General features: G+C 47.3%; 1 protein-coding gene across 1 annotated transcript; it reads right to left on the bottom strand.

The window, feature by feature from the left end:
- Window positions 1-864: 864 nt before the first annotated feature.
- On the bottom strand, window positions 865-13,337 carry LOC144175083 (regulator of G-protein signaling 2-like). The gene is made up of 5 exons (XM_077704173.1): window positions 13,305-13,337; window positions 11,636-11,715; window positions 10,465-10,580; window positions 9,425-9,588; window positions 865-1,053 (listed from the first exon to the last, which is right to left on the bottom strand). The coding sequence occupies exons 1-5, from the start codon at window positions 13,335-13,337 to the stop codon at window positions 886-888; spliced, it is 561 nt and encodes a 186-aa protein (XP_077560299.1). The 3' UTR covers window positions 865-885.
- Between the last annotated feature and the right edge of the window lie 10,464 nt (window positions 13,338-23,801).

The following is a 23,801-nucleotide window of genomic DNA, read 5'->3' as shown; positions in this document are numbered from 1 at the left end:
CTCTCTCACACGAACCTGTTGACAACATTTTCCGATATCCTTACGACAGGGCCACCTCACTGCATTTAAGTCGGTCGTGTTTTTGTTTCGCTCACTCCTTGGCTTGGGTCCAGCTACGCTGGTCATCCTTCTTTACGGAGTGGAAGGGCATCGGATTTCTCGCTCGGTTGTTTAAAGAGACCCTGCAACAGTTATTTCAACTTTTTTCTAGATCGTAAATGCGTCAGAACGTAGTCGACAAACACATCCAGTACTTAGAATAGGAGGTCAAAAAGTACCTTCAGCCAAAAATTACTGCTCTAGCCTACCAGATAACTTCGAAACTTGCTCAAAAGGTATTTCTTTGTTTCCCGGTCTCAGCGTTCTTCGAGCGTTCGAATGACGTCGTTACACTGGTGTAGCGGCTATTTGCCGGCTTCCTTTCAGTTGCATCAGTAAAATCATTCGGTAGCCACCTTAAAAAATCGCCACAAAAGCAAAGAAGAAACGTAAGGCGTACCTGCTGCGAGAGCAAATCAGGCAGTGCCGCCGTGTGCCACAGGTAAGTGTAGCTTCCGCAATGCTTCCAAACGTGAAGGAAACGGTGAAAGTGTTGATTGGAAGTGTTGCACAGTCCCTTTAAGTACGCCGCGCGTATCCTCTCACTGCTTCCTTCAGCTGAGGGCACTGAATCTTTTCGGAGCAATCGAGACATGGCGTCTCTTCTTACACACCTGTTCGCCGCCATCAGTAGCCGGCGGTGGCACGGACGAGGGCCGCTTGGACGCAGAGGTGGGTAGGCAGTCATGCAAGGAAAGCGTCACGCAGCACCAATGACAGGCCAGAAGGAGTTTTATTGGAGGGAGAAGAAGGCACAAGTGGAGAGCGACGGGAAAAGGAGGCCTGCTAAGGTCTGCACAGCTCCAGATACAGCTCGCACTGGAGGAAGCGCAGGTACGCGTCCCTCTCCAGTAGGCCCTGCACCCGCCGCTGGGCCAGGGCGAGGCAGTCGCGGTCGGGCCTCTTGGCGATGCTCGCCGACACCTCTGCGCGGGTGGGGGCGTCCAGGTTCACCTGCAAGCATCCCACAAGTTCACTCGGTTACCGTTCAAAGGTAAGCAATGCTTCGCGCACGCTGCACCCAGTGAGCCCTTTTTTTGGGCGACATGGTCGACACTAAGTTTAGGTGGGACACAGACATCTTAAATATATCACTAAAAAGAATATGGCTCCCAAATGGAGGAGAGAAGAAAATGGCTTCAATGGAAAAGTCGTCACAAAATACGAAAATAGCATTTCTTACAAAATCTGAGAAAGGCAGTACCTGTAACCGCAGCATTGCTTTTCGCCTTAAGAAATACAGTCAAAACCCGACCTAACGAAACCCGATCTTACGAATTTCCCGATCTAACTGTTAAATGCGCATTCCCCGCTGGTGTCTATACGGTTCAGTACTTTTATGAATACGAACTAACAAAATAGATTCAGCGCCTTTCACAATTTAACCAAGTATTTTGAATTCCGCAAGTTCTCAACACGAGCAAGAAGAATAAATCCCGCGCGGTTCCTAGGTATACAGCTTGGTCGCATTAACGAGGTGGCAGCAGATCTGAGCTTTCACAACTATTCATCTGAGCGTCGACGCAGTCGCAGACGATGACACTGAGGAGGTTTTGAACGTCGAAGAAACCGTATACAGTTAGTGTCCGTCGCACAAGAGGTGTAAGAGGATGCTGACAACCCAGAAACTGCCGAAGCTCTTGCACACGCTCCAGGCCAGGTGATGTACGCACATTATTGACTTGCTCAGGCACCTTCTGGGGCTCACGAAGGATCCGAGGACGCGTTAAATGCACTTGCGTGCTATGAAAAGTCTGTCTGCCCAATGCTAACGAAGCGCATGCACGCGAAGATCCCAGGCATTTTTTCCAGGAAATAAATTCGTTTCCCCTCGAATTCCTAGCGTTTTAGAGTTATTATTTTCACCGCGGACTTTTAGCACATTGCTAAATTATTGGCAGGCCAGCGCTGCGGCCGGCGCAATTACGATGTCATGGTAGCTGCTGGCATCACCTCCCTCTAGACATCGAATTTATGGAATCAACTGCTTGTAAATTGGTAGCCCCATTTTACAAAATATTTGGCGGTTCTCGGTTGTGAAGTCGTTAGATCGGGTTTTAACTATGCGCATTGAACGGAACACCCGCGCTCTTAGAAGTTAGGTGCATTGGCGGGCCTCAACTTAATCAGCTGCACTGGCTTGGCTCGACTCCGGCAGAGTATATTTCAGATTACAAGCTATAACACCAAAAAGCAACCCTATGTATACAAGCGGCTGCCAAGCTAAGCGACAACCACCGTTCCTGCTTGCTGGCTCGTGGTGCATGAGTTTTCATCACTACAATTCAGCTCTGCAGGTCGCACGGTTTCGGCATGGTGCGCAGGCTCCCAAGGCGCCTTGCATCGGTCGTAAGTTTGATTCCAGGACACGCGCAGAAGTTCAAATTCATTCGGTGCGTAATGGGTATTTTTGTAGCGTAAGCTACACTGGCCGAGGCTGAGCAGTTTCGCGTGGACCTTGAAGGGCTGTGTTGAGCAAGCGCCAGGAGCATTGGATTGGATTGGACTTGGATTGGATTGGATTAAATTAGATTGTATTAGATTGGATTGGAAATCCAATCCAATTGCAGTACGGGTGTGTAGAGAATCGGGTCTGCACATTCGCCGGTCTGCGCATTCCAGATGAGTGACGTCATACACTCTTAGTCGCGTCACGGATGGCGTCCTATTTATATGCGGTGGGCATCCTCAATACCGTGATATAAGAGGCCCTGACAGACTTCTTTTCCGTGACAAAACCTCAGGTGGTTACAGCACGCTTATATTCTGCGCCAACGACCCGTGTCACGGCTATAAACTAGCGGAAAACCTGACGCCAGGAAATAAATGAAAAGAAGGGGGCAATCATGAAGCTCTGAGCGATATGTGTGGCTTGCGGCGCATGCGCGTATTCCCAATCACACAATGGCCCGCGACCTTCCTTTGCGGTGGCCGACGACGAGCGCCCGGGGACGCGGTGAAAGCCGAAAAACACTAAAAAAAAATCTTGCGCGCACATGCGCAGTAGGAGTGGAAAAAAGTTCGCGCGTGGCGAGCGGTGGTCTGGTGATTTGTCTTTACCGCGCGTGCGCAGTATGGAGTAATTTCAGCGTGGGGCAAGTTGGGGTCCCGCGCTTTGACTCTCGCTCTGTATAGTTCATACTTAGTTCCGAGCGTTCACACTTTATTGACCACGTTCGCTTCCGCTGACATCAAATGTGTGCTTCGAGGTCGGAGTAACAGTGGAAGCAACTGCGAATGCGATGGGTTTATTAGGGCCACCGGGAACGCAAGCCAAGCAGCGGTGCCATGTCAAGCCGGCTGGTGTGTGTATTACGGGCCTAGCCCGGTTGAACACGAGCGGATAGGTAAGTCCCTGGATTTCTTTTTTTTTTCGATGGATGGGGGAGCGCAGACTGTAAGAATTTGTGTTTGCGGACAATATAGCAAGGGCCACGAAATTATGCCTTTTGCGTCGTCGTAAGAAGCCCACGCCAAAACCAATCTCCGATACCCGGGATCGTACGATAAATTTGACGCGCTTTATAGAGAGGATTCGGTTTCCCAGTGCGGCGGCCGTTTTGGGATCCAGGCGAAAAATGAAAACGCTTGCACACGTGAGGTACTTCCGTTGCCGTAATGAGTATACCGTGGTGCCATAAAGAATTTGCATTTTTACACGCGTCCCATTGTCGAGGTCAAGCCACATAAAACGCAGTTTGAATTTTGTATTTTTCAATATTCTATGGCCACTGCTTGTCATTTTCGGTAGGCGTAGCAAAACGTTAGGTAACGTTTTTTCGTAACTAGGTTTTCGCGTCGTCGTTTCGGCTAGTGAATTTTCTGGCACGTTGAGTAGTCTGGATCCTGTGGCCATTTGGAAACTTCCTTATGGTGCGTTTAAGTGGTAAAGTTTTCACACGAAGCAACATTCATGAGTAACACCAGTCCCCATCTTGTTGTGTTCGGCACGGCTGTCGTCTGTCTGAAGTGCCAACTCGCGGTTTGCAGAAACATGATAGCATTGGCAGCGCAAACGCGCCGCGGCGCCGTCGTAGCGGTTGCTCAAAGCGGTGGCTTCTAATGTTGTTACAACGCCTTCTGTAAAGGCGTTATACTGGAGGCTATGGTTGTTACAGATGCGCTGGCTGTTGCTCGGTGCGCGCAGTTTACCTATGCTTTAGCAAAAAATATTGCTAGCAGTTCTGTTCAATTTTTCATAATGTTTGGCGCCATACTATTGCTGGAAATTGTTTCATAAAAAGAAACTAGGGCACATTACCTCCCGTGTGTAACAGCGAACAGTTTTTTTGCGACGTCCAGTTGACGTCCCGGCGTCAAATAAAATTATGGCAAAGTTTTCTCGCACGCGTTTGGACTAAAAAACCGCTCGGCCTTCCTATGTATATGATGAAAACGTCCTTTTGGAGGGCGTCTGAATCTAAAGCAGTAAGAAAGAAATAATTGCCTAAACTAAAGCGATGCACCTGTCTGATTTATGGTATTTTCACATATCTGCTAAGGCGTTGGTGATACTTCTGCTGCGCCCCTTCAGGCTATACTGTTTTGCCGCCGATTAATAACACCACAATTTTGTACCTGGTCACTTTTTCAACTGCTGTTTCTTTTCTTCACGCAGTGCCAACACAGCAGAATGCTACCCAGAATGCTACCACATTTCAGTGCGACGAAATTCCGGAAGCAGCAGCTCCCGGGCCAAATATTGCTTGCGGGATTTTACAAAGGCCTTCTACATCATCGGAAGCGGTATACCTGGACCATCATTTGAAGCGCGGAGAAAGTACTTTTTATTTGTTCGGTATTATATTGCATTAGGTCATGAGATACCCGTCAGCTTTAGGCCAAAAGTTGGGCGTTATACAGTCAGGAGCCTGCAAAAAAGATGAGTTTCCTCCCTGTTCAGCAAGCTTCTGAAAATTCCATAAATTAAAGCAATAATGTTTTCTTGACAGGTCCTTATTTGCTCTTCCACAAAAGAATATTTTCATTTGTGTGTTCCACAATTGCAATCTGCTAATATTTGTATTTGTTATTTTAGTATAAGTATTTCGTGTTCATATTTGCATTTTTTATATGAAATAAAAAGAAAACATTGTTCCTTCGGCATGGTGTCATTAATGTAATTTTCATCTCACACTTGTGCATGCTCATGAATTCGAGAATGACAAAATACTTAAAATTTACATACCCAACTCGGCTCTCTGTTTATGTCCCAAGCTTATATAAGTAGACTATCACTTCAAGATCCGATTAGGTTTAAGGTATACAGATTCTTGCTTTACAGCTTTGCTTGCAACATGGCCTTATAAATATATGGAGTTTTTTTTTAATTCGGGGTATGTGCATTGAGACCTGATAGATGAAGTGGCAAAACACTGAGATTATAAAGGTAAAACCTCATTGCATGACAACTGAGGTTATGAAGATGTGACAACTGAGGTTATGAAGATGTACCAGAAGTGCACAAATCACAAATGTGTTAGTGCAATTGCAGCCATTGTAACCCACTTATTGGTGGCATTGTTTTATACGGTCTAACCTTCAGATGCACAAGTGTGCGTTCATGACCGAGTGCTTGCCTTGAAAATGTTGAAAATGCTGAACCGCGACCTTGCGCTTCCGCGTAAAATAATATAACTCCTTAATAACAGAAGCGCGAATGAAATCAGGATACTTAAACAAAATTGCAGAAATTAAGGGAATTGTCTGCTAATGCCCAGCATTCTTATGCCGCTTCTCTTGAGTGTGAGTCTTTTAGAGCCAAATTTCTGTTTGTGCAGTTATCTCCATTTACCCTATTATAACGATCACAGGTAATATTTGCGCCAAATCTGCATTTTTTGTAAATGAAGGGTGTTACACGGCTCACCATTTTCCGTATTTTTTATATTTTTCTTGGATTTTAGTTTTGCAAAATTATGTTCGGCCAATTATCTCGATCTACGCTATGATAACGATTACAAGTGGAATTTCCGCGAAATCTGCATTATTGTGGAAATGCAGGCCGTTATACTGTTTGCCAGTTTCCGTCATTTTTTAATACTTTTCTTAATTTTTGGTTTCTCAAAATTTGTTTCGACCAATGATCTTTATTTCCGATATTATAACGATTAAAGGTGGAACTTCCGCGAAAACTGAATTTTTCTGGAAATGCAGGCCGTTACAAGTTACACGGCCTAGCGCCCATCCGGTCTGCGCGAGAAAACGCTAAGATATTCTTTGGGTGCTCGCGATTACCAATTGTTCAGGCGTCGGGACACAATGTTATATAGAGTGAGTAATTTATTATTGGTTCATTACATTACCAGATACGTAAATTACTAGCGCCCCCTATTACAAAAATAAAGGTGAAGGCATGTAACCACACCATCAGAAGAGCTAAGACGAGCAGAAAAAATTCAGTGCACCATTTCATGCTTGGTATACTTGCCCCTCGTTACCAGACATCTCTTATGTTCAGCGCACGACAGTGTGCCTTACGTGCTAGTTATTTGCATGCATTGTCATAGCTGGCACTTTCCGGCAATGTCCAAGTATACTTTTGGTAACAAGGCAGAAGAACTGATATCAATTTCGTTTGCATCGATGAAATAAATCTCCGCAAGGCGCATCATACTGTTGAAACGAGAACACGGGATGACAAAAGGTTTATGCTCGTACCAATGCACTTAAAGCCCCCCAAAACGTACTATTATGCCTCTTTGGTAGAGTGATTAAAAAACGGTCTTCTAAAGAAAGTCACTCGCCACCGAATGTGTTATTTAAGACTCCTGCTTGACGCGCAACAGCATGCAGAATACTTATACGCCCATGTTTGCTCTCCCCAAAAACCCGTGGGTTGTGGTGCAGTGGTTATGATACCCGCCTCTTCATGTGTTGTAGTAGACACAGGTTCCATTCTCCGTAGGGTTGCGTGTGTGTGCCTATGTGCACTTTGTGTGTCGCGTATGATGTAACATGTGTTAGAGCGTTCGTCACGGGATTCTGACGTTGGTCTGGCAATGCGAGCGAAAAAAAAAACGGATAAACTCAATTCTGGCTGAGTGCCTTGTTTTTTCTTTTTTTATGTGAAAAGCAACAAGGCCGCTTATTTGAGGGGCCGTTTGATTTGGGGGCCGCTTCGTAAGCGGGAATAGATTAGCATAACGGGCCGCGTAGAAAAATTACGGCCAGTGGCCTGCCGAACACACGGCCCGGTGTTTAGGTGGCCCGCTGGTTAAGCAGCCCTCAATACGGCCGCTTAAACGCGGGGCCGCGTGTTCGGTGGGCCGCGTGTTTGGCGGGCCGCTTGCGCGTGAGGCCGCCTGAACCGCCGCTTTATAAGCGGCTTTAAAATGACGCGGCGACCCGCCTGCATGCGGGTCGTATAACCAGGAATTGACTAAGAGTGTAGCCGCGGCATACGCGCTGGTGCCGGAGCGTGCCCAACTGTGCGCCTCCGTTGCGTAGTAGCCAAGTCTGACGCTGCGCCGGAGTCGCTTGATAGCCGTTTTGCGCGGCTCCTGGAGAGCCGTGCTGCACGTGCGCGAGGAGCAGTGACTGGCCTGGACTGGACCGGACCGAACTGGATTGGACTGGAGTGGATTGGATTGGATTGGAAATCGTTTTAGCAGCAGTAAGCATGATAATCAGCTAATCCTAGACAACCAGGAAACCTAAGAATAACCAGCTGAACCTCGTGGACCACGCTACGTATATCCTGGCATAGCCGAGCTAAGCCACTGCTATTTTTTTTTTACACCGGGAACGTGATAGTGCCAGTTAAAGGGGCCGTTGTTAGGTCTGTCGCGGAATTCGTGCCCCTCCTTGGTTATTTTTTCCGACGCTCGCCATTTTGGCGGCGAACAAGGGCGTACCAGCGTAGTTAAAGTGTTTTCGCCTCCATTGCCGTACACGGGCCGGCTGGCCACGTGTTTCGGGGAGAGAGGTAAGAGAGAGTGCAGCGGCCAACGGAAGCCCCCGTCCGTCGGACTCTTGGAAGACGCGCGGCCCGAAGGATATATGTGCTGGGTGGTGCAGCGCGGGCTTCGCGGAAAGAAGGGAGCGGGAACTAACGCTGGCCGGACGGGCGGTCGGGACGCGGCGTCGGCCTTCGAGTGCTATGCTTGGTGAGCCCCAAGGGCGACAGTGGTGAACTTGCTTCAAGGAGGTGACAGTGCGCGGTCGAAGTTCACCCGAATTGCGCCGCTGATGTACGGCGCACCGCCACACACGATCGGCAGCCGTACACGTCCCCCCCGGGGGGCGACCATCAACCGAACCGCAGCTAAGCTGTTGTCCATTTCTCTACTCTTCGGACCCCCTCTACTTGTCCTCTCTATTGGCGTACTTCCAGAGGTGGACTGTACGGACTTCTATATCCGCCTCTTTTAGTGCACCGTGTTGCGCGTGTTTTTTGCGGGCCTTTGTTAGCAGTTGGGGGAAGCACCCAACCCAGCCTACTGTATGCCTAACTACCTCTTACTGTCGCCTCTTTCTTGGGCTCGTATCGGCGGTCCCGTTTTGCCGTCTCTTCAATGTACTCGTGTGGGTCCGTTGTCAACTTTGACCACAACAGGGTGTTAACAAATGTGTGTTGCACGTAGCGTGCGTGCCGTGACCCGCGAGTGTATTCCCTGTATCGGCTGTTCGATTAAATGCGCTTGTTCGTGTAATGGGCATCCCGTGTCTCGACTCGTGTATCGCGCCAGTGTATGGACAGGCGTCGACCTTCGCCTGTTTGCAAGTGCGAGCCACATCTGATCCGCATGGAGGGGGGGGTGGGGGAGGAGTTGTTTGTCGCCTCTCCCGTCCGAGGCGTCGTCCTCGGATAGTGCCGTGCCTGGTGGCATAGTCGTTAGTCGCATTAATTAAGCTGCCCTCTTTCCATCGCCTACTAAGCTACCTAGTATCCGTTACAGTGTCACAGAAATGTCGCTTCGCCTTCGCGGGCCAGACTGAACGTATTATTGCCCACGGGACAGCTCGTCTCGGCGGGAGAGTGCTTTTGGGCGTCTGAGCGCTCCGATTTTATACGTCGACGAGCGTATGCCTTAGCCAAACACTTGTGATCTTGTCGTTCGTCGCCTAGCATGCCTATAAACCCCTGAAGTCACACGGCCTATTTTCGGCGACTTTCGCTGGAAAGTCCCATCGCCATTTTATAATTCGGTGAAATCGCCTGTGTGAATGTACGTCTCGTAAGTCACAATTCCAGCACAGCCATGTAATTCCGAAAACCAAAAAACGCCTGTAATGGCCAACGCCTCAGAAAAGACTCGCAGGAGGTTCATTTTACACTGGCGTTTCACCCCTGGCTTGCGTGTGCTCTCAAAGTGAGCCTTACCTCTTTCGGGGAATCCGGTGCAATGAATTCATCGAAGATTCGCTGTGCTTTGATGGAGAGCTTGTTGTGCCGACAGGTCTTCAGTTCCTCGCAGGCGAGCCAAAACTCGATGTTCTCTTCGCTGTACTCCCTCGAAAGGAACACGTGGAAGAGCGCCAGGCCATCTGCGAAACAATTACATGCACCCTGAAGTATAACGCGTTTTTACCATTTAGAAATATTACGCTGCCCATTGTGGCAACAAGTCCAAAGGAAGCCTTGTAAATCAATTCACCGGACCTTAAAGTACACCCTAAAGTGCGGAGAACTTTAGGGGCACGGCTTGTCATCGTAGCTCATCCAGGGTCACGGTACCTTGCCACTGCAGTCACGGCGTAACGCACCCAAACAGAGGCTTCAAAAAGATCGCAACTTCCCCTGGTCGGCATCGAACCTGGGTCCCCCGCATTACGAAGATGATGTGTATTCATTGCGCCGCAGAGGCACACGTTACTCATATGCAATGCCATGGCAGTGATCTTTGAGCTGCGCTGCTGGCACGGAGGCTGTCCTTGCTAAGCGTCAAATAAGTACCGAATAATATAAAATAAAGAAAACATCATATGTTAGCGCATTAATTACCTCAAATTATTGAAAACCCAATCCAGTATCTCTTTATAGGCCTTTTAAGGGCCTGCGGCACCGTCTCTGGACCACTTTCGGTATCAACGCCAATGCTGATATTGAAACTAGTCAAAAGAGGGCGCCACCCTCTCTCATAAAGCCCCACCCTATGGGGAATCACTGCTCCGTATTTCACAACTTTCACATTGAATGGAAATTTAATTTTTATTTATGCCCGAATTTTCTCCTTCCTGTGTCTACCCCCCTAACTATTACATGCCCGCAAGACTTTCCGACGAAGCGCCGGCTTATCGATTAACAAATCCCATCACAGTTGTTCATTCCCGCTGCACGTACACAGGGCCCAACAGCTGTGCGCTGGCTGGCGGTTTTGAGGAGCTAGCCAGAGTTCGTGCGCAGCCGAAATCGCCGCTTACATTTGGATTGCGTGAGGTGCCAGAATGACCTTGCCCACTCTTTGGCTTCTTCGGGGGTTGGCCGCACCGATGGAGTTGGTCGCTTCCGCAAAAGGTTCACCGGAAGCAGTTCGATTCTGCGATCATCAACACAGAGTGTGACACAACGGTTGGCAGCACGCACGTTTGCGACAGTGTATAGCAACGTAAACAAAATCCTAGCCGCCCAAAACTCACACAATAAAAGCTATGGTTGGGACAATTAGTTCATGATGTAAATTCATCGAGCACCTAACTACACTTCCCTGGTTTGAACTCGAAAGCATCCGACGGTGTAGCATGCACTGCCGCCAGCAGAGCTCACCTCTCCGGTTAGCATCAAAACATTCTCTCTCTCTCTCTCCACGCGAACTTCGGGTGTGAACCACCAGACTTTCGGGGGTGCTAAGTCAATCGTGCGGTGTACCCAAGCTTTGGTAATAGACTAAGTGAATTTCGGGCGTGGACCACTTAAATACCGGTGCCTGCTTTATGTAGTACTGCTGACGACAAATGAGATGTGGATAACATGAAAATGCCATCCACTGCGGACGCTCAAAATGACGCTGGTTTGCGCTATTCATGAGGCACATGATGCCTTGTCATTAAATACAGTGGCACAGCACACAGAGAAAAAGAAACAGGAGGAACAGGCGTTTATTATTTTGTAGCACAGTATTATGCTGCTCATACACAATGGGCCTTGGGATGCAAAACACAAAATGAGCCTAACGGTAGGCGACAGCCGAACTGGATGCACATAGTTAAAGCGCGACATACGCGCTTCTTCGATTTTCGCGGGACCTTCTGCTGTACAGGAAATGAAATGTCGTTGCAGCAGATAAGTTACGTTTGTGCTTTCAGTATTCAAATCTAAATAGGCAAAGTCAAGGTTCATGCCATTTGGAAGTACTAGTTAAAAATAAGTAACTAAGTAAATAAGTAAAGTAATTAATTAAAGTAAAGTAAAGTAAAAATAAGTAAATAAGTTAAAAATAAGCAAGTAAAAATAAGGCGACACATATTCCAACAATTCCTCAGAGTGGCTGGATAGTGATGACACTCATATGTGTGCGTTTTCATAAAACGGCGAGGGAAGGATAAGTTACAGGCACAGGAAGGCGCGCCTGGAATACTTTGAAGCAGAACTTACAAACAATTCTTGTGCAGCTTCTCGAGGTTCTCCCGGCGAGGCTCACTGGTTATGCAGCTTGAAGACGTCTTTTTTGGCGTCTGCAGGAAACAAATGAGAGCGAGGGAGATGTATGAATTCGTAAGACAACTTGGCAGTTCGGCCAAGGGATGACCAAAAGTGCCTGAACATAACGTATATGTCGGTGACACCGTTCCGAACTACTGAAATTGCTGAAATGCCAACACTATTCAGCACGATCAACACTTCAGGCATATTTTAAGCAAAAATACCCGAGGTACCAGTGTACTTTCAACTAGTTATACCCATTGGGCTGGTTTTTACCGAAGCAAATGGAAACAACTTTTATAGACGGGGTGCAATAGAGGTGAGTTTGGAGTCCACACAAGAACAAAAGATACCAGCTTAATGGGCTCCGAAACAAGCGAAAACAAAGGATAAAGAAAAAGACATGCGCTACCTTAACAGATGGCGCGCGAGCAGTGGGAACACAGGAAAGTTTAAGTGATTTGAATAAACCTTTCATGTAAGGAAGGGGTAGTGGGATAGGAGGGTATTACAAAGGAAGATAATGATATGAGAGGACAAGTTTGCATTCACTACACCAGGAGCAGTGCTTAAATGACCGCACAATTGTAATGCGAAAACATTAGTTAGTGATGTTGGTCGAAAATCCCGTGTGCACGGCACGAAAAATGGCCCACAGACGGTGAACAAAACGATTGACGAATGGCGGAAATTACGTTCCATCTGTATATGAAGCGAGTAGGTGAGTTGGAAGGGATACGAGGTCAATTTTGCGCGGGGTGGGATTCGCACCAGAGTCCTCCAGAATACTGAACAAGTACAGATTCCCTAAATCATCTCAGCCCGATGAGTCTAGCTGAATAAAGGAGAACCTAGTGAATATGTTGTGGCCTTGCAATTCGAAACAGGCGTCAGAGACAGAAGTTTGAGCATGGTAATTACACGAGTAGTATAAATTAGGTGAGCAGCAAAACACGCTCCCGCTCAGAGATTATATGCATGTGGGGCCAACAAGGGTGATTGGTCAAACCTCTCAGTCATGGAAACCGAAGCAGGAAGAAAACATCCCAGGGCGAAAAGGATGATGACGATAAAGAACAGAGACGCGCACCACTGGACGCGCGCCACTGTAGGCACGACGAGATAACCGTGCATACAATGAGCGCGACGTCTTCCGGCGGCGCATGTTCTACATATATCATCAGTGAGGTGTATACAGCGATGAACCGCCTGTTTGCACAGCACATACTACCATTGTGCAGCGTCAGCCCTGAGAATTCGAAGCCCCGTACCCTTACGGACGGCGCGAGACGTGACATGAATATCCGAGCTGCGTTACAAGTGATCCCCTCGTGCGCTCAATTGTTAGCTGTCACATTCTTCTGGAAAATCACGTTGATGTTTAAGGATCTGGCCAAAATAGGAAACCAGCCAAACAACTGCAAGATCTGTTCTAATTCTGGGACAATGTTTAAACATTTAACGACTCGCCAGTACTCGAGTTTCCAGCGACTTTTTTCTGATGTTATACTCTTAGCAACAGTTATGAGTCCACCTGCCGAAGGCCATAACTTGCTGCAGTTGGCATATTTTCTACGCACGGATGACTACGAAGTTCGCTCCTAAAACAAGCCGGACTCACCTGTCGCGGCAAGGCAGAGTCCGAGGCAGGCATGTCTCTCGTCAGCTGTGGAGCCCAGGCCCAGGGACGTGCCCTATATGGGTTCCCACCTGCGTCACCAATCGATAATGCCCGGTACCCCATGACGTCATCGCCGCTTGGCCAATCAGCGGTCGAACAGCAGGCAGCGCTCCGATCTCTCGCCGTGGTCCCAGAGAAGAGTTAGTAGAGAATAATCGATCGACGCATTTCCCCAGTGCGGGAGATGCGAAAGGGCCACACAGAGCTACGGGGCTACTGGCCCCTTATCCAGGCGGCGTCGCTTGTAAGCGTTGCAAGTGCAGTTATCGATGACAGCGCCTCCTGACGACGCATCACGGATTCACTCTCTCTAGCACTGGTGACGCTAGTGCAATTTAGTGTGCAGGACGTTTGATACGCGGTGCTGCGGCCAAGAGGCACTCGGCTTTCAAGCGTTTGCGCCAGGAACCCCCACGCGCTCGTCCTTGCCACTATGGCGTTTACAGGAGGGAGTCTCCCTCCTCGGGATGCTCTCCTCGTGGCCGTGTGTAGACAACCTCAATGAACGAACGCCGTGGAAACCAAGAATTGGGGTCATGCGAGCGCGACGCAGCGTGTGCGGATAGTCATGCAGAAGGGCGGTTATGCGACCTCCCAAGAGATGCGTGCGCTCCCCAGCTGTTCCAGTCTTAACCCGCGAAGTTCGCGAGCCCGCCTGAGCAATTTTCCCCCTCAATTAAATGAGAACGGACCCAAAATTTGCAGCCAAAAACACAGTCTCTAAGTAGCAAACATTTCCCCTCAATAAATAAGAACCGACCCGAAATTTGCCGCCAAATAAACAATCTCTAAGGAAGCAAACATTTCCTCTGGGAGGGCAGGATAAAATACGCCAAACATTTCATTTTAGTGAGTTATCTATGCACCTGTTGTAGTGTAGTGGGTTTACGTGTCTCGCGCGGTTATGAAGGCGTAGAAAATACACCTCGGCATGATGCGCGTGTTGTAGTGGAGAGGTCAACGCTGATAAACTTTGCACTGTGAAACCTTGCGGGTGAATTGATGTTTCGTCTCTATCAGAAAAACGGCACCCCCGACTCATTACGCAGCAAAAAGAAGCGAAAGGAAATGGCCCTGGTCTTAGTAACACCACCGACCCGGTGGTGCATACAGAGCACCCAATATGAAGCGGGGGAAAAATTATCCCAGCTTCACTGACTTAACGCCGCGAACGCTGATGTTAACATTGAAGCTGCCTGGAGTTAGCTTCATAGAACTTCCTAGAAGATCTACTCCCGTTCGTGCCAATTCATTTTTGCCGGGTTGCACTGCTCGCGCCATCTATTGGAACCGTTTGTTGCTTCTGAACTTGAAACACTGCCACGAAGGACTCCGCGAGCGCTTTTTAAGTGCGAATGCACTTTATAAGCGACCCTGAATTCCGTTGACCGCCGTCCGTCCACATAGCAACAGCTGCGGGTGCGCGCGCTCCTCGTCTTCCTTGGCAACGGGGGGAGATGGCACATACCCACGTGGGAGATTGGCCAGGAATCTCCTCGTCTTCCTTGGCAACGGGGGGAGATGGGTGCGCACTGCCTGGCCGCTGACATGGCACATACCCACGTGGGGGATTCGCCAGGAATCGGGCGTGAGAAGGGCTAATGCACCCGCTTAAAGGAGTACTGACACGAAATTTCGAAGCTGAGATCCGCTCTAGCAATCAAGTACAACGACAACACAAATAGGTGTCTGTGCATGGCACATACCCACGTGGGGGATTGGCCAGGAATCGGGCGTGAGAAGGGCTAATGCACCCGCTTAAAGGAGTACTGACACGAAATTTCAAAGCTGAGATCCGCTGTAGCAATCAAGTACAACGACAACACAAATAGGTGTCTGTGAATAAATGCATCTTTCTTTCTTTGTAGTTGTGTGTGTGTGTGATCTCTCTTTCGCGAACATTACCGAACCGCGAAAATTCAACTCCTGCATTCGCACTTTCACATTCTTACCCTCGGGGAAATGCGGGGAAATTTTTGTTTTTTCACGGCGTATTTTCTATTTTCTTTTGCAAATATCGAACAGTGATGTATTTGTAAGTAGACTAACAGTGAAAATATCACATGTATTGATGTCTTGCCTCAAACATGCTTAACGCTTTCTTTCTGGGCAACAGTGTTGTCAAAGTATAAACATTGCCGTAAGATTCGGTAGTTCAGTAAAGTTTTGCTTATATAAGAGTGTCGTTCAAGCGCTGCCTTTACTTGCCGCACGTGTGCTTGGCGATTGCTCTCCCCCTCACTGGACTATGTCCTCTCCACATCGCTTCGACCACGTTATCACATTTCGTCCCATGAAAGCCGCAACCAAGAACAGCTTAGCTGTTAAAACTCTGTTGACTTGGTTCCAAAAGAAGTTTTCCGCTATGTGTCCTAGTGGTTTTCTCATTAGAAATAAATGTTTCATTGGACAATCTCAGGTCACTTTTTGTATGGTTACACCGTGCATTTGACATTGGTAATAATAAAATGGGCAACAGAGGAATTGTTTTGGGCGCCCGTAAGTAAAGCAGCCAGGACTACGAGAAAAACGGCGTTTTTGTGGCCACAGGGTCTCCAATGTGCTTCTTCAATCCCCAGTGTTGCGGAGAAACACCATCCATTTTTTTATGTAAGGGGAAACGGGAGGGGAGAGGAAAGATCGTTGCGGCCTCAGTCCATCCGCATCATGGAGCTGAGAGCTGGTCAGCCTATGCCCCCACTGCTTCTACTCCAAGGTGGTTGACAGAAGTTGCTTGGGACGTTAACGTGCTCCCCCACTAGGTGATAGGGGTGTTTGGTGTGCCACCAGTTCAATGGTGGGGACATCATATGTAGAATTGTCATGTTCGGTGAGTGGGCATTTGAATTCCGCACCAGATTCGTCTCTCTCGTATGTTGAGTGACGGACGAGGGGGGTGGGGTACCGCCGTTCTCGCGTTCTGGCATACGATGTTCGTGTGAGCTCGTTGAACTGAGTGGCCGGCGGAGGAGGCTGGAGGTGCGCCACCAAATTCCGTTGGGAATGAGCGAGCCACGTAGATCCAGGGAGGGAGGTATGGCTAGGCGTCCAGACATCGGGAACTTTTGGTTGAATTTCGCACGTAGGGGAAGAGGGAGTGCATGCATAAATACTTGTCCGGACAGATAGTCAAGGCATACCGGCTGTGTCTCAGTGATGATTGTATAATATCATGTCTGGTGGTAGTGGCCGCCACGGCTGCCTTTTCTGCGACATGGGTGTCGGTTGATCTGACTGCTGCAGCTCTCCTGTGATTGTCGTGCCACCAGAGACTACGACCACCGCAAAGTGGGTCTGGTGGTCGGGATTTTTCGCGGCCTCTGTGTAATACCATCTGTGTTGTTGGGGAATTTCTTAGTCAAGTATCTTGTTCTTGCTTCTCCTCTTCCTTTGTAGTAGTCTGGATGGAAGCCTTGGAAGGGCCGATTGTGATGTTGGTGCGAACGTTACATGGAATCCGGGCAAGTGCGTTTGATGTTGAGATGTGAAAGAAAGCCCAGTTCACCGAGAACACTCCGTCCGTTCAAGTCAGTTTCTTTAGCTTGCTCATGGCGAATCAGGATTTTCTCAAGATGGCATGTAGTGCGAGCTTGAGGTGGCCCTCTGTAGGGTCGTAAGTCATAAAAACAAATCGCGCAACACATTAGTAAACATTACATAACTTAATGTTTGCTAATTTGAAAAGGAAGCTTTACTTCTTTTGTTATTAAAAATGTTTTTAGGAAAGCTTAAGTTCTGTTACCTTGGTGCCGTGCCAACACAATTTCTCCTCAGCTACAACGGAGCAAGGGTTTTCACACGGCCCGCATTCAAAAGTGAAAATTTGCAACTGGTGTATATTGAAAAACCCCGGGAGTGTTCAAACCCTCCCTTCAGGTAACCCCTCCCACAAAAAGATGGAAGGATATTATGAACGTGGACCCGTGAGCCACCACGCATTGGACCACAGATATTCGTAGGACGTCCGTTTTACAGCCGAACGTCCAAGTCCCGCGCTCGACGTCTGGCGGACGTACTTCTGATGTATTTTTCTGGGAAACGTGAACGTCCGTTCAACTTGGTCCTACGGACGTCCGAGCTACGTTTGTGCATGGACCTTTACTGTGATCCCATCAATAAGGTCCGCTGGACGGCCATCGTACGTCTGTATTGTTGAAGGAATATTCCTCGATCATGTTTGTAACTTATCGCAATTAGCCTCGAGGTAATTATGTTTTCTATATTCTTGCTGCCTGCAGCGGGAGGCAAACAATTTGTAGTCCTCGCGCCTTCCTTGCTCCCGCACAAAACACTCGTTTCGGGAAAAAAGAAGGGGGGGGGGGCGGTGCTGAACGAGTCAACTTGATGTAGGTATGTTCGAATTCTAAAAAAAAGGAAGACAGCAGAAGTTTCATAAAAACAGTTGGGTTGATATACAATGTTGTATTGTTTGATTTGCTGATAATTAGGCTAAAACGTGTTTTTTGTAATTAATTGTTTGTCTTTTGTGAGATGCAAAGCCAACAGTGGTCAAGCCATGTCAAGCCGTATAGCCATAGCCATTCGCTTTTGTGTGCGTGTTGCAAAGTGCTGAGGAACTTCGATTATCTTGGAGAAGGAAGCCCTGCTGCTTTCTTCTAGGCATCTTTTTGCGTCCTCAACGAAATGTAAGACATTTTTATAAGTGCCGGTGAGTGGAGAGAGGGCGGGGAAATCGTCTTTAACGGTTGCTTTCCGTGTACTGCAAACGCCGTACGCAGTGCCGAAGTTGGGCATAACTGGCTTAGCGCGTTTTGAATGACAGTGTAAAAACGCGCTCAGGGAATCATCTTTTCTTCGCAAACATATGCGCGATAAATTAGTTATACCATTTCCTTAAAGATATCAGCGGTACGTGCACGTACTCTCGTTGAAAGGGAAAGTCGTTGAGTATGCCCGCGTTCGCATTCAGCCCGGCGCTACTTACGACGTGGTGTGCGCCGTGGCTACTTTTACGTTCACTCAAGTTTACGGGAAGGGTTGTAAGAATTTTTGCTGTGTCAGCTCGTTGCGGAGATGCGTTATACATTGGACTTAAGGTGAAATGTAGGCCCGGTGTCACGAAACGTGTAAAAAGCTGTACGGTGCGTTTTAGGTAGGGGGGGGGGGATTTTACGACCCCGTACGATATTTAGACCCACGTTAAAGATACCCAGGCGGTCAAAATTAATCCGGCGCCCTCCACTACGGCACGCACACCTCATAATTGATAGAGGCCGTCAAAGCGCGTAGGTGAAAACGTATATTCGGGGGGAATAGAACTGCTTTGCTCGATGCAACCGAGGTATACAGTTTTTCTTTTTTTAAATTAGGCTAGGCCTTTGTTCTGCAGTACCCTATCCGCAAACTGCTCATGCTAGTGCGCAAGACAGTGCAGCTTGTCAGTGAGATCGAGGGAACCTAGCGAAGCACGGCGAATCCTACCAGTTTCGGCTATCATTTGGCTTTGTGCAGGTTTTCAAGAGTAAAAAATTTAGTTCCCCATGAAGTGATGACAGAAGCATGTTCCGACATAAAACCACAACAGTAAAGAATCCCCAATGTATTATAAAAAGTGTTTTTTGAAGGGTGCAGTCAAAAGTACTTCAAACATCATTGGTATTTGTTGGCCTGCCACTGCATTAGCTGTAGATTCGAGCCAACTAAACTAGTTCAAAAGCAGGCTAAAATTCTTTTTGTGTGTAGCCGTATATAGGACAAATGTAGTACGTATAATGTAATCGTATATAGGACAAAATCAACCATGAAGTTTGAATTTACATGTATTTGACTTCTGTAGGGTGACTCCAAAAAGAAACATGTAATTGTTGCTTTTGGTTTTGCAGGTGCTGACCGAGGAGTTGGGGAAAATTTTGAGCCATGAGGTTCCTGGCAGAAAGTGCGATGGGCACGCGAAAGGTTGTACTTACATTGGAGGCTATCAAGCGTTAAATAAAGAATTTTCAAACGCTTTGCGACTTCATTTCATGTGGTTTGCATGCCATACTTTGCAACATGTAATCGGCAGTGTGCTAGATCTATTTCATTCAGCATATTTGTTTTCAGCAACCTGTTTACTGTTCAATACTTCACTTCTATGCTAACTGTTTGTTCTTTAGCGTGCATTGCTGGAAGTTTTGTCTTAGCAATTTAATGGAAATATCCCAAACACACTCGGTATAAATTCATAAAGCTTAATAGTGTAGGTTTCAGTTTTCTAGTAAACTTGAGAACCTGTACTTGCTGTAAATTTCAGTGCTTTATTGATACCATGCCTTGAAGCACTACTTGAGCTTTAAGAATACTTGATACAGAAGACCCTTCTATAGCTTCTTTTGACAAAACCCTAATTATAAATGCCTGTACCACGCACTGTGTGGACCGACAACTCCACACCCTATTCATATTTTTCTTGGCAAGAGTGGGAGCAGTGATGCTTGCCGCAGCATAATACAGTGGAAAGCTGCGAGCTTATTATCGTAACCGCTTTTCAATACGTAACCATGTGTACACTGCAGGCTGTCATGTTGAATCATCCTGTTCACCGATGTGGTAACTGCCTACTAAGACTTGTTCATATTTATGTTGACATAACAGCCGGCTGTGTATGCATAGTCCTTATTGAAAAGTCGTGACGATAAGCTTGCAACATTCCACTGTATTATGCTTCTGTAACATCACTGTTCGCACTCTTGGCAAGACAAATATGAATAGGTTATGAAGTTGCTTGTCCACAGAGTGCATGGTGCAAGCATTTATAATTAGGGTTGTGCTAAAACAAGCTACAGAAGGGGCTTTTGTATCAAGTATTCTTAAAGCTGGAGTAGTGCTTCAGGGCATCAATATGGCACTGAGGCTTACAGCAAGTACAGGTTTTCCCTTATTCGAAAAATTCGGGACCAGAAACGGACGTCCGGCACACATCCAATATCCGAATTTTGTTATCGGACGTCCGAATGTCCGACACCAGATGTCCGACGGATGTTCGATGGATGTCTGTGGTCCAATGGGAAAGATCTTCTTGCAGAGGGCTACCTAGTGACCACGCGGCTCCGTGCAGCCACTTTCGTAGTCAAGTCAGGCCAAGGCTTGTGAAAATTCAAAATGGCGGTAGACGCTTGTTGCTCCTGCGTGCTCGCGGTGCCATAATGCGACATATCGCATGAGAACGCTCCAGTGATTGCGTCGCCACGGCGGAGATGCCGAACATTGGGATTATATGGGAGCTTTGCTGAGACCGGCCAAAGTTGACGCAACAGCCAAAAAAACGCAGGACTGAGGAACGTTATAGCGGTGTTTTACTGTAGTTGGGGGAGATCAGAAAGCTCGGGAGGCAGTGGAAGCAGAGCCATATTAAATAGTAGCGTGGATAATATTTGTTTGGAAGTGCCCACCAACAGCACTAGGCTGCCTTTGGTGGTGCGCTATAACAGCACAAAACGACAGACAAAACAAACAATGAAATATAAGTACCAGTTCCGGAGTACAATAGATCACGAATTGCAGTGTAGCGCCACTCACACGAGCGCAAACACACACACACGATTGCACACACACATACATATACACACACACACAAATTACACAATATAAGATATGAACATTACGATGGGATACATCGGCACGCACAGAGACGGGGAATCGTAACAAAGCACAGCCGTCTGCATACACTTACATTCTAAACGATCACTTGGTAATACTTAGCATGGCGTATCCTACTGAGGAAGACGCATATCGCGATATACAGCATATGAAGCCAAATTGATATATAGGCACAACACATAAACACATACAGATACATATATACGTACTGCCAGGTTCGGGGACAATATTAATTATTAAAAGAAACTGCGTGAATGATGCGTTGCGTTTGTTACCTCAAACCCCAAACAACATACATACAATGAAGCAAAGAAACTAAAGAACACTGGGGAACTAAAGAACAATAGAAAACTGCGACATAGCGATATGAAAAACGGTTGACAGTTCGGACACACGGAAGAAGTCACAGCCGGAAATGAATGGAAATGACACAGTTCGTGTTTGCTGCTGGAACGGGGTTGTCCTACCTAACGTCCCAGAGGCACAGTCATTGTGTTACCGTGTTGGAAGGTCCAGGTGACGTGTCGTAACTGCGGGGATACAGAGCGCTCCCAGCTTCTGTCGCCGAGGAGCAAACGCAGCTGTCTTGGAGCGTGGATGGCTTCTATCGATGTCCGGCGACCCGACTTCCTTGCGGAAATACCTTGAAGTTTTGGGTGATGGAGGACCTCTTCGAGCACAGCACGTGTCCGGTCGCCCGACCGCGGTGCATCCCGGTCACACTCCACCCTCCGACTCTTAAGGTGTTCTTTCCTCGGGATCGCTTCTGCCTCGGGCCGCTGTCGCTGGTAACCTCCGATTGGCCGACGGCCGGCGCAACTCGGGCTCTGGTCACGAGCGCTCGGCGCCGTATTCGGGTGAACAACCTTGGCACAAGGGGCCTTGCGTCTTCTTGTTCTTTGTCATAGTTTGTCCCACATTTTTTTTCCCATTATGGTCCTTTCTTTTTGTCGCTGCGATTTCTTCGCATGACAAACCCTCACACACACACACACACACACACACACACACACACACACACACACATATATATATATATATATATATACAGAAAGAAATGTCGGCAGTCTACAACGCCAAAGAACGCATAGGGGAAGGTTAGTCTATTTTTTTACCGTTAGTGACGCTACATTATTATTAATTTTTATTAATTACGTGAGAAAGAAAGAAAGAAAAACACGCGCCCAGAGTGGGGACAGAACCCACGCCTTTCGATTAGATCTCGAATGCCTTACCAAGGCATTCGAGATCTAATCGAAAGGCGTGGGTTCGGTCCCACTCTGGGCGCGTGTTTTTCTTTCTTTCTTTCTACCAAGGCATTCGAGATCTAATCGAAAGGCGTGGGTTCGGTCCCCACTCTGGGCGCGTGTTTTTCTTTCTTTCTTTCTCACGTAATTAATAAAAATTAATAATAATGCAACGCCACTAACGGTAAAAAAATAGTCTAACCTTCCCCTATGCCTTCTTTGGCGTTGTAGACTGCCGACATTTCTTTCTGTATTTCCTAACGAGCCCCTCATTTCCAAACCCTATATATATATATATATATATATATATATATATATATAATCAGGGTGTCGAACCGAAAAAAATACCGGTTCGGTTACGGTTCGGGTTCGGATGAAATAATTTCGTTCCGGTTCAGCTCCGGTTCGACAAAATCACGTCCCGAACCGGTTCGCGAACTGGTTCGGGAGCTTGAACCGGTTGGGGAACCGGTTTGATGAGTTGAATTATTGCTGCAATTGGAAAAAAAAACATTTAGTATTTTGAAACGACAGTCACATCAAAACACAAACAAAAATTCAAAATTCTGGTGATCTCCAAGGGCAGGGGCACAATTGCAAAGCAAACTTTAAACAATCACGAGATATTAGAAAAACAGCTGAAGTGGCGACTGTTTACCACCTACTTTCTTGCCAGACTTTGTGCTGTCCTAGCGACTATTCATAAAGCCACCACCAAGAGATATGACGGTGGGGTATATTTTCTGCCCTTTTCTTTTTTGTTGAATTGGCAATCGCCGCTATGGAATCGCCCATCACGCTAACCTTGAAGCCTTAAATTTAGGCCTGCGTATGGCGCGTTAAAATACCAGCGCTTAGTGCCAATGGCGCACATTTTTTTATATTTGTAACAAAACAGAAAAATCCTGCAACAGGCACATAAATACTATCAATGAATTACATTATTTGGTCACCCTGAATAATTTGTTAGCTGTCACCTTATCGAATGTGTTAGCCACACTTTTCTTAAAAGTAAGCTTTAGTTAACGCTCAGTCACTGCATTATTGCTCTGACCCCTGCAATTCCTTTTGCGATAGCTATACCGGATGTGTGCATTGCAATCAGTATGTCATCATACCGCCTGACCCTCCGCCATCATTCCGTGTGCTACACTGCGGAATCTTATAACAGATTATGCTTTTAGAAAATGAAAGGGAAATTTGGCGCGCGGAGCCTGAGATGGGACTTTTTGGGGTAGACGCTCTTTAATTCGTCCACAGCAGTGCTCCTCTCCGGAACAAGTAGCAGTAGAAGTAATGTAGCGAGTTGGGCAGTCAGTACAAGTGCACCTTCGAAAAAAAGCAGATCTGAAAGAGACAAAACTGCAGAACAAGCAGAAAAGGTGATCGCTGGGTGAATAAGACAGTGTGAGGTACCGGCCTGCCTTTCTGCACGTGTCATCTGCTTTATGACTGTTTCTGCTTCCAAGACAAGGTCGAGGCCTGCAGTTGCTTGCCAAGGAAGTGCGCACCCTAACAGTTTTCTCTGACATCTGTTTTTATTTTTATCTGTAAAAAACGGGACTTGTCCACTTTACTGTCCTTAAAACTG

This window comes from Haemaphysalis longicornis, unplaced genomic scaffold (genome assembly GCF_048455015.1).
Source record: "Haemaphysalis longicornis isolate Haplotype H1 unplaced genomic scaffold, Haemaphysalis longicornis Haplotype H1 scaffold_1, whole genome shotgun sequence".
Taxonomy (NCBI): Eukaryota; Metazoa; Arthropoda; class Arachnida; order Ixodida; family Ixodidae; genus Haemaphysalis; species Haemaphysalis longicornis.
The sequence above is the reverse complement of the archived record's forward strand: the minus strand, read 5'-3'. Positions and strand labels throughout refer to the sequence as shown.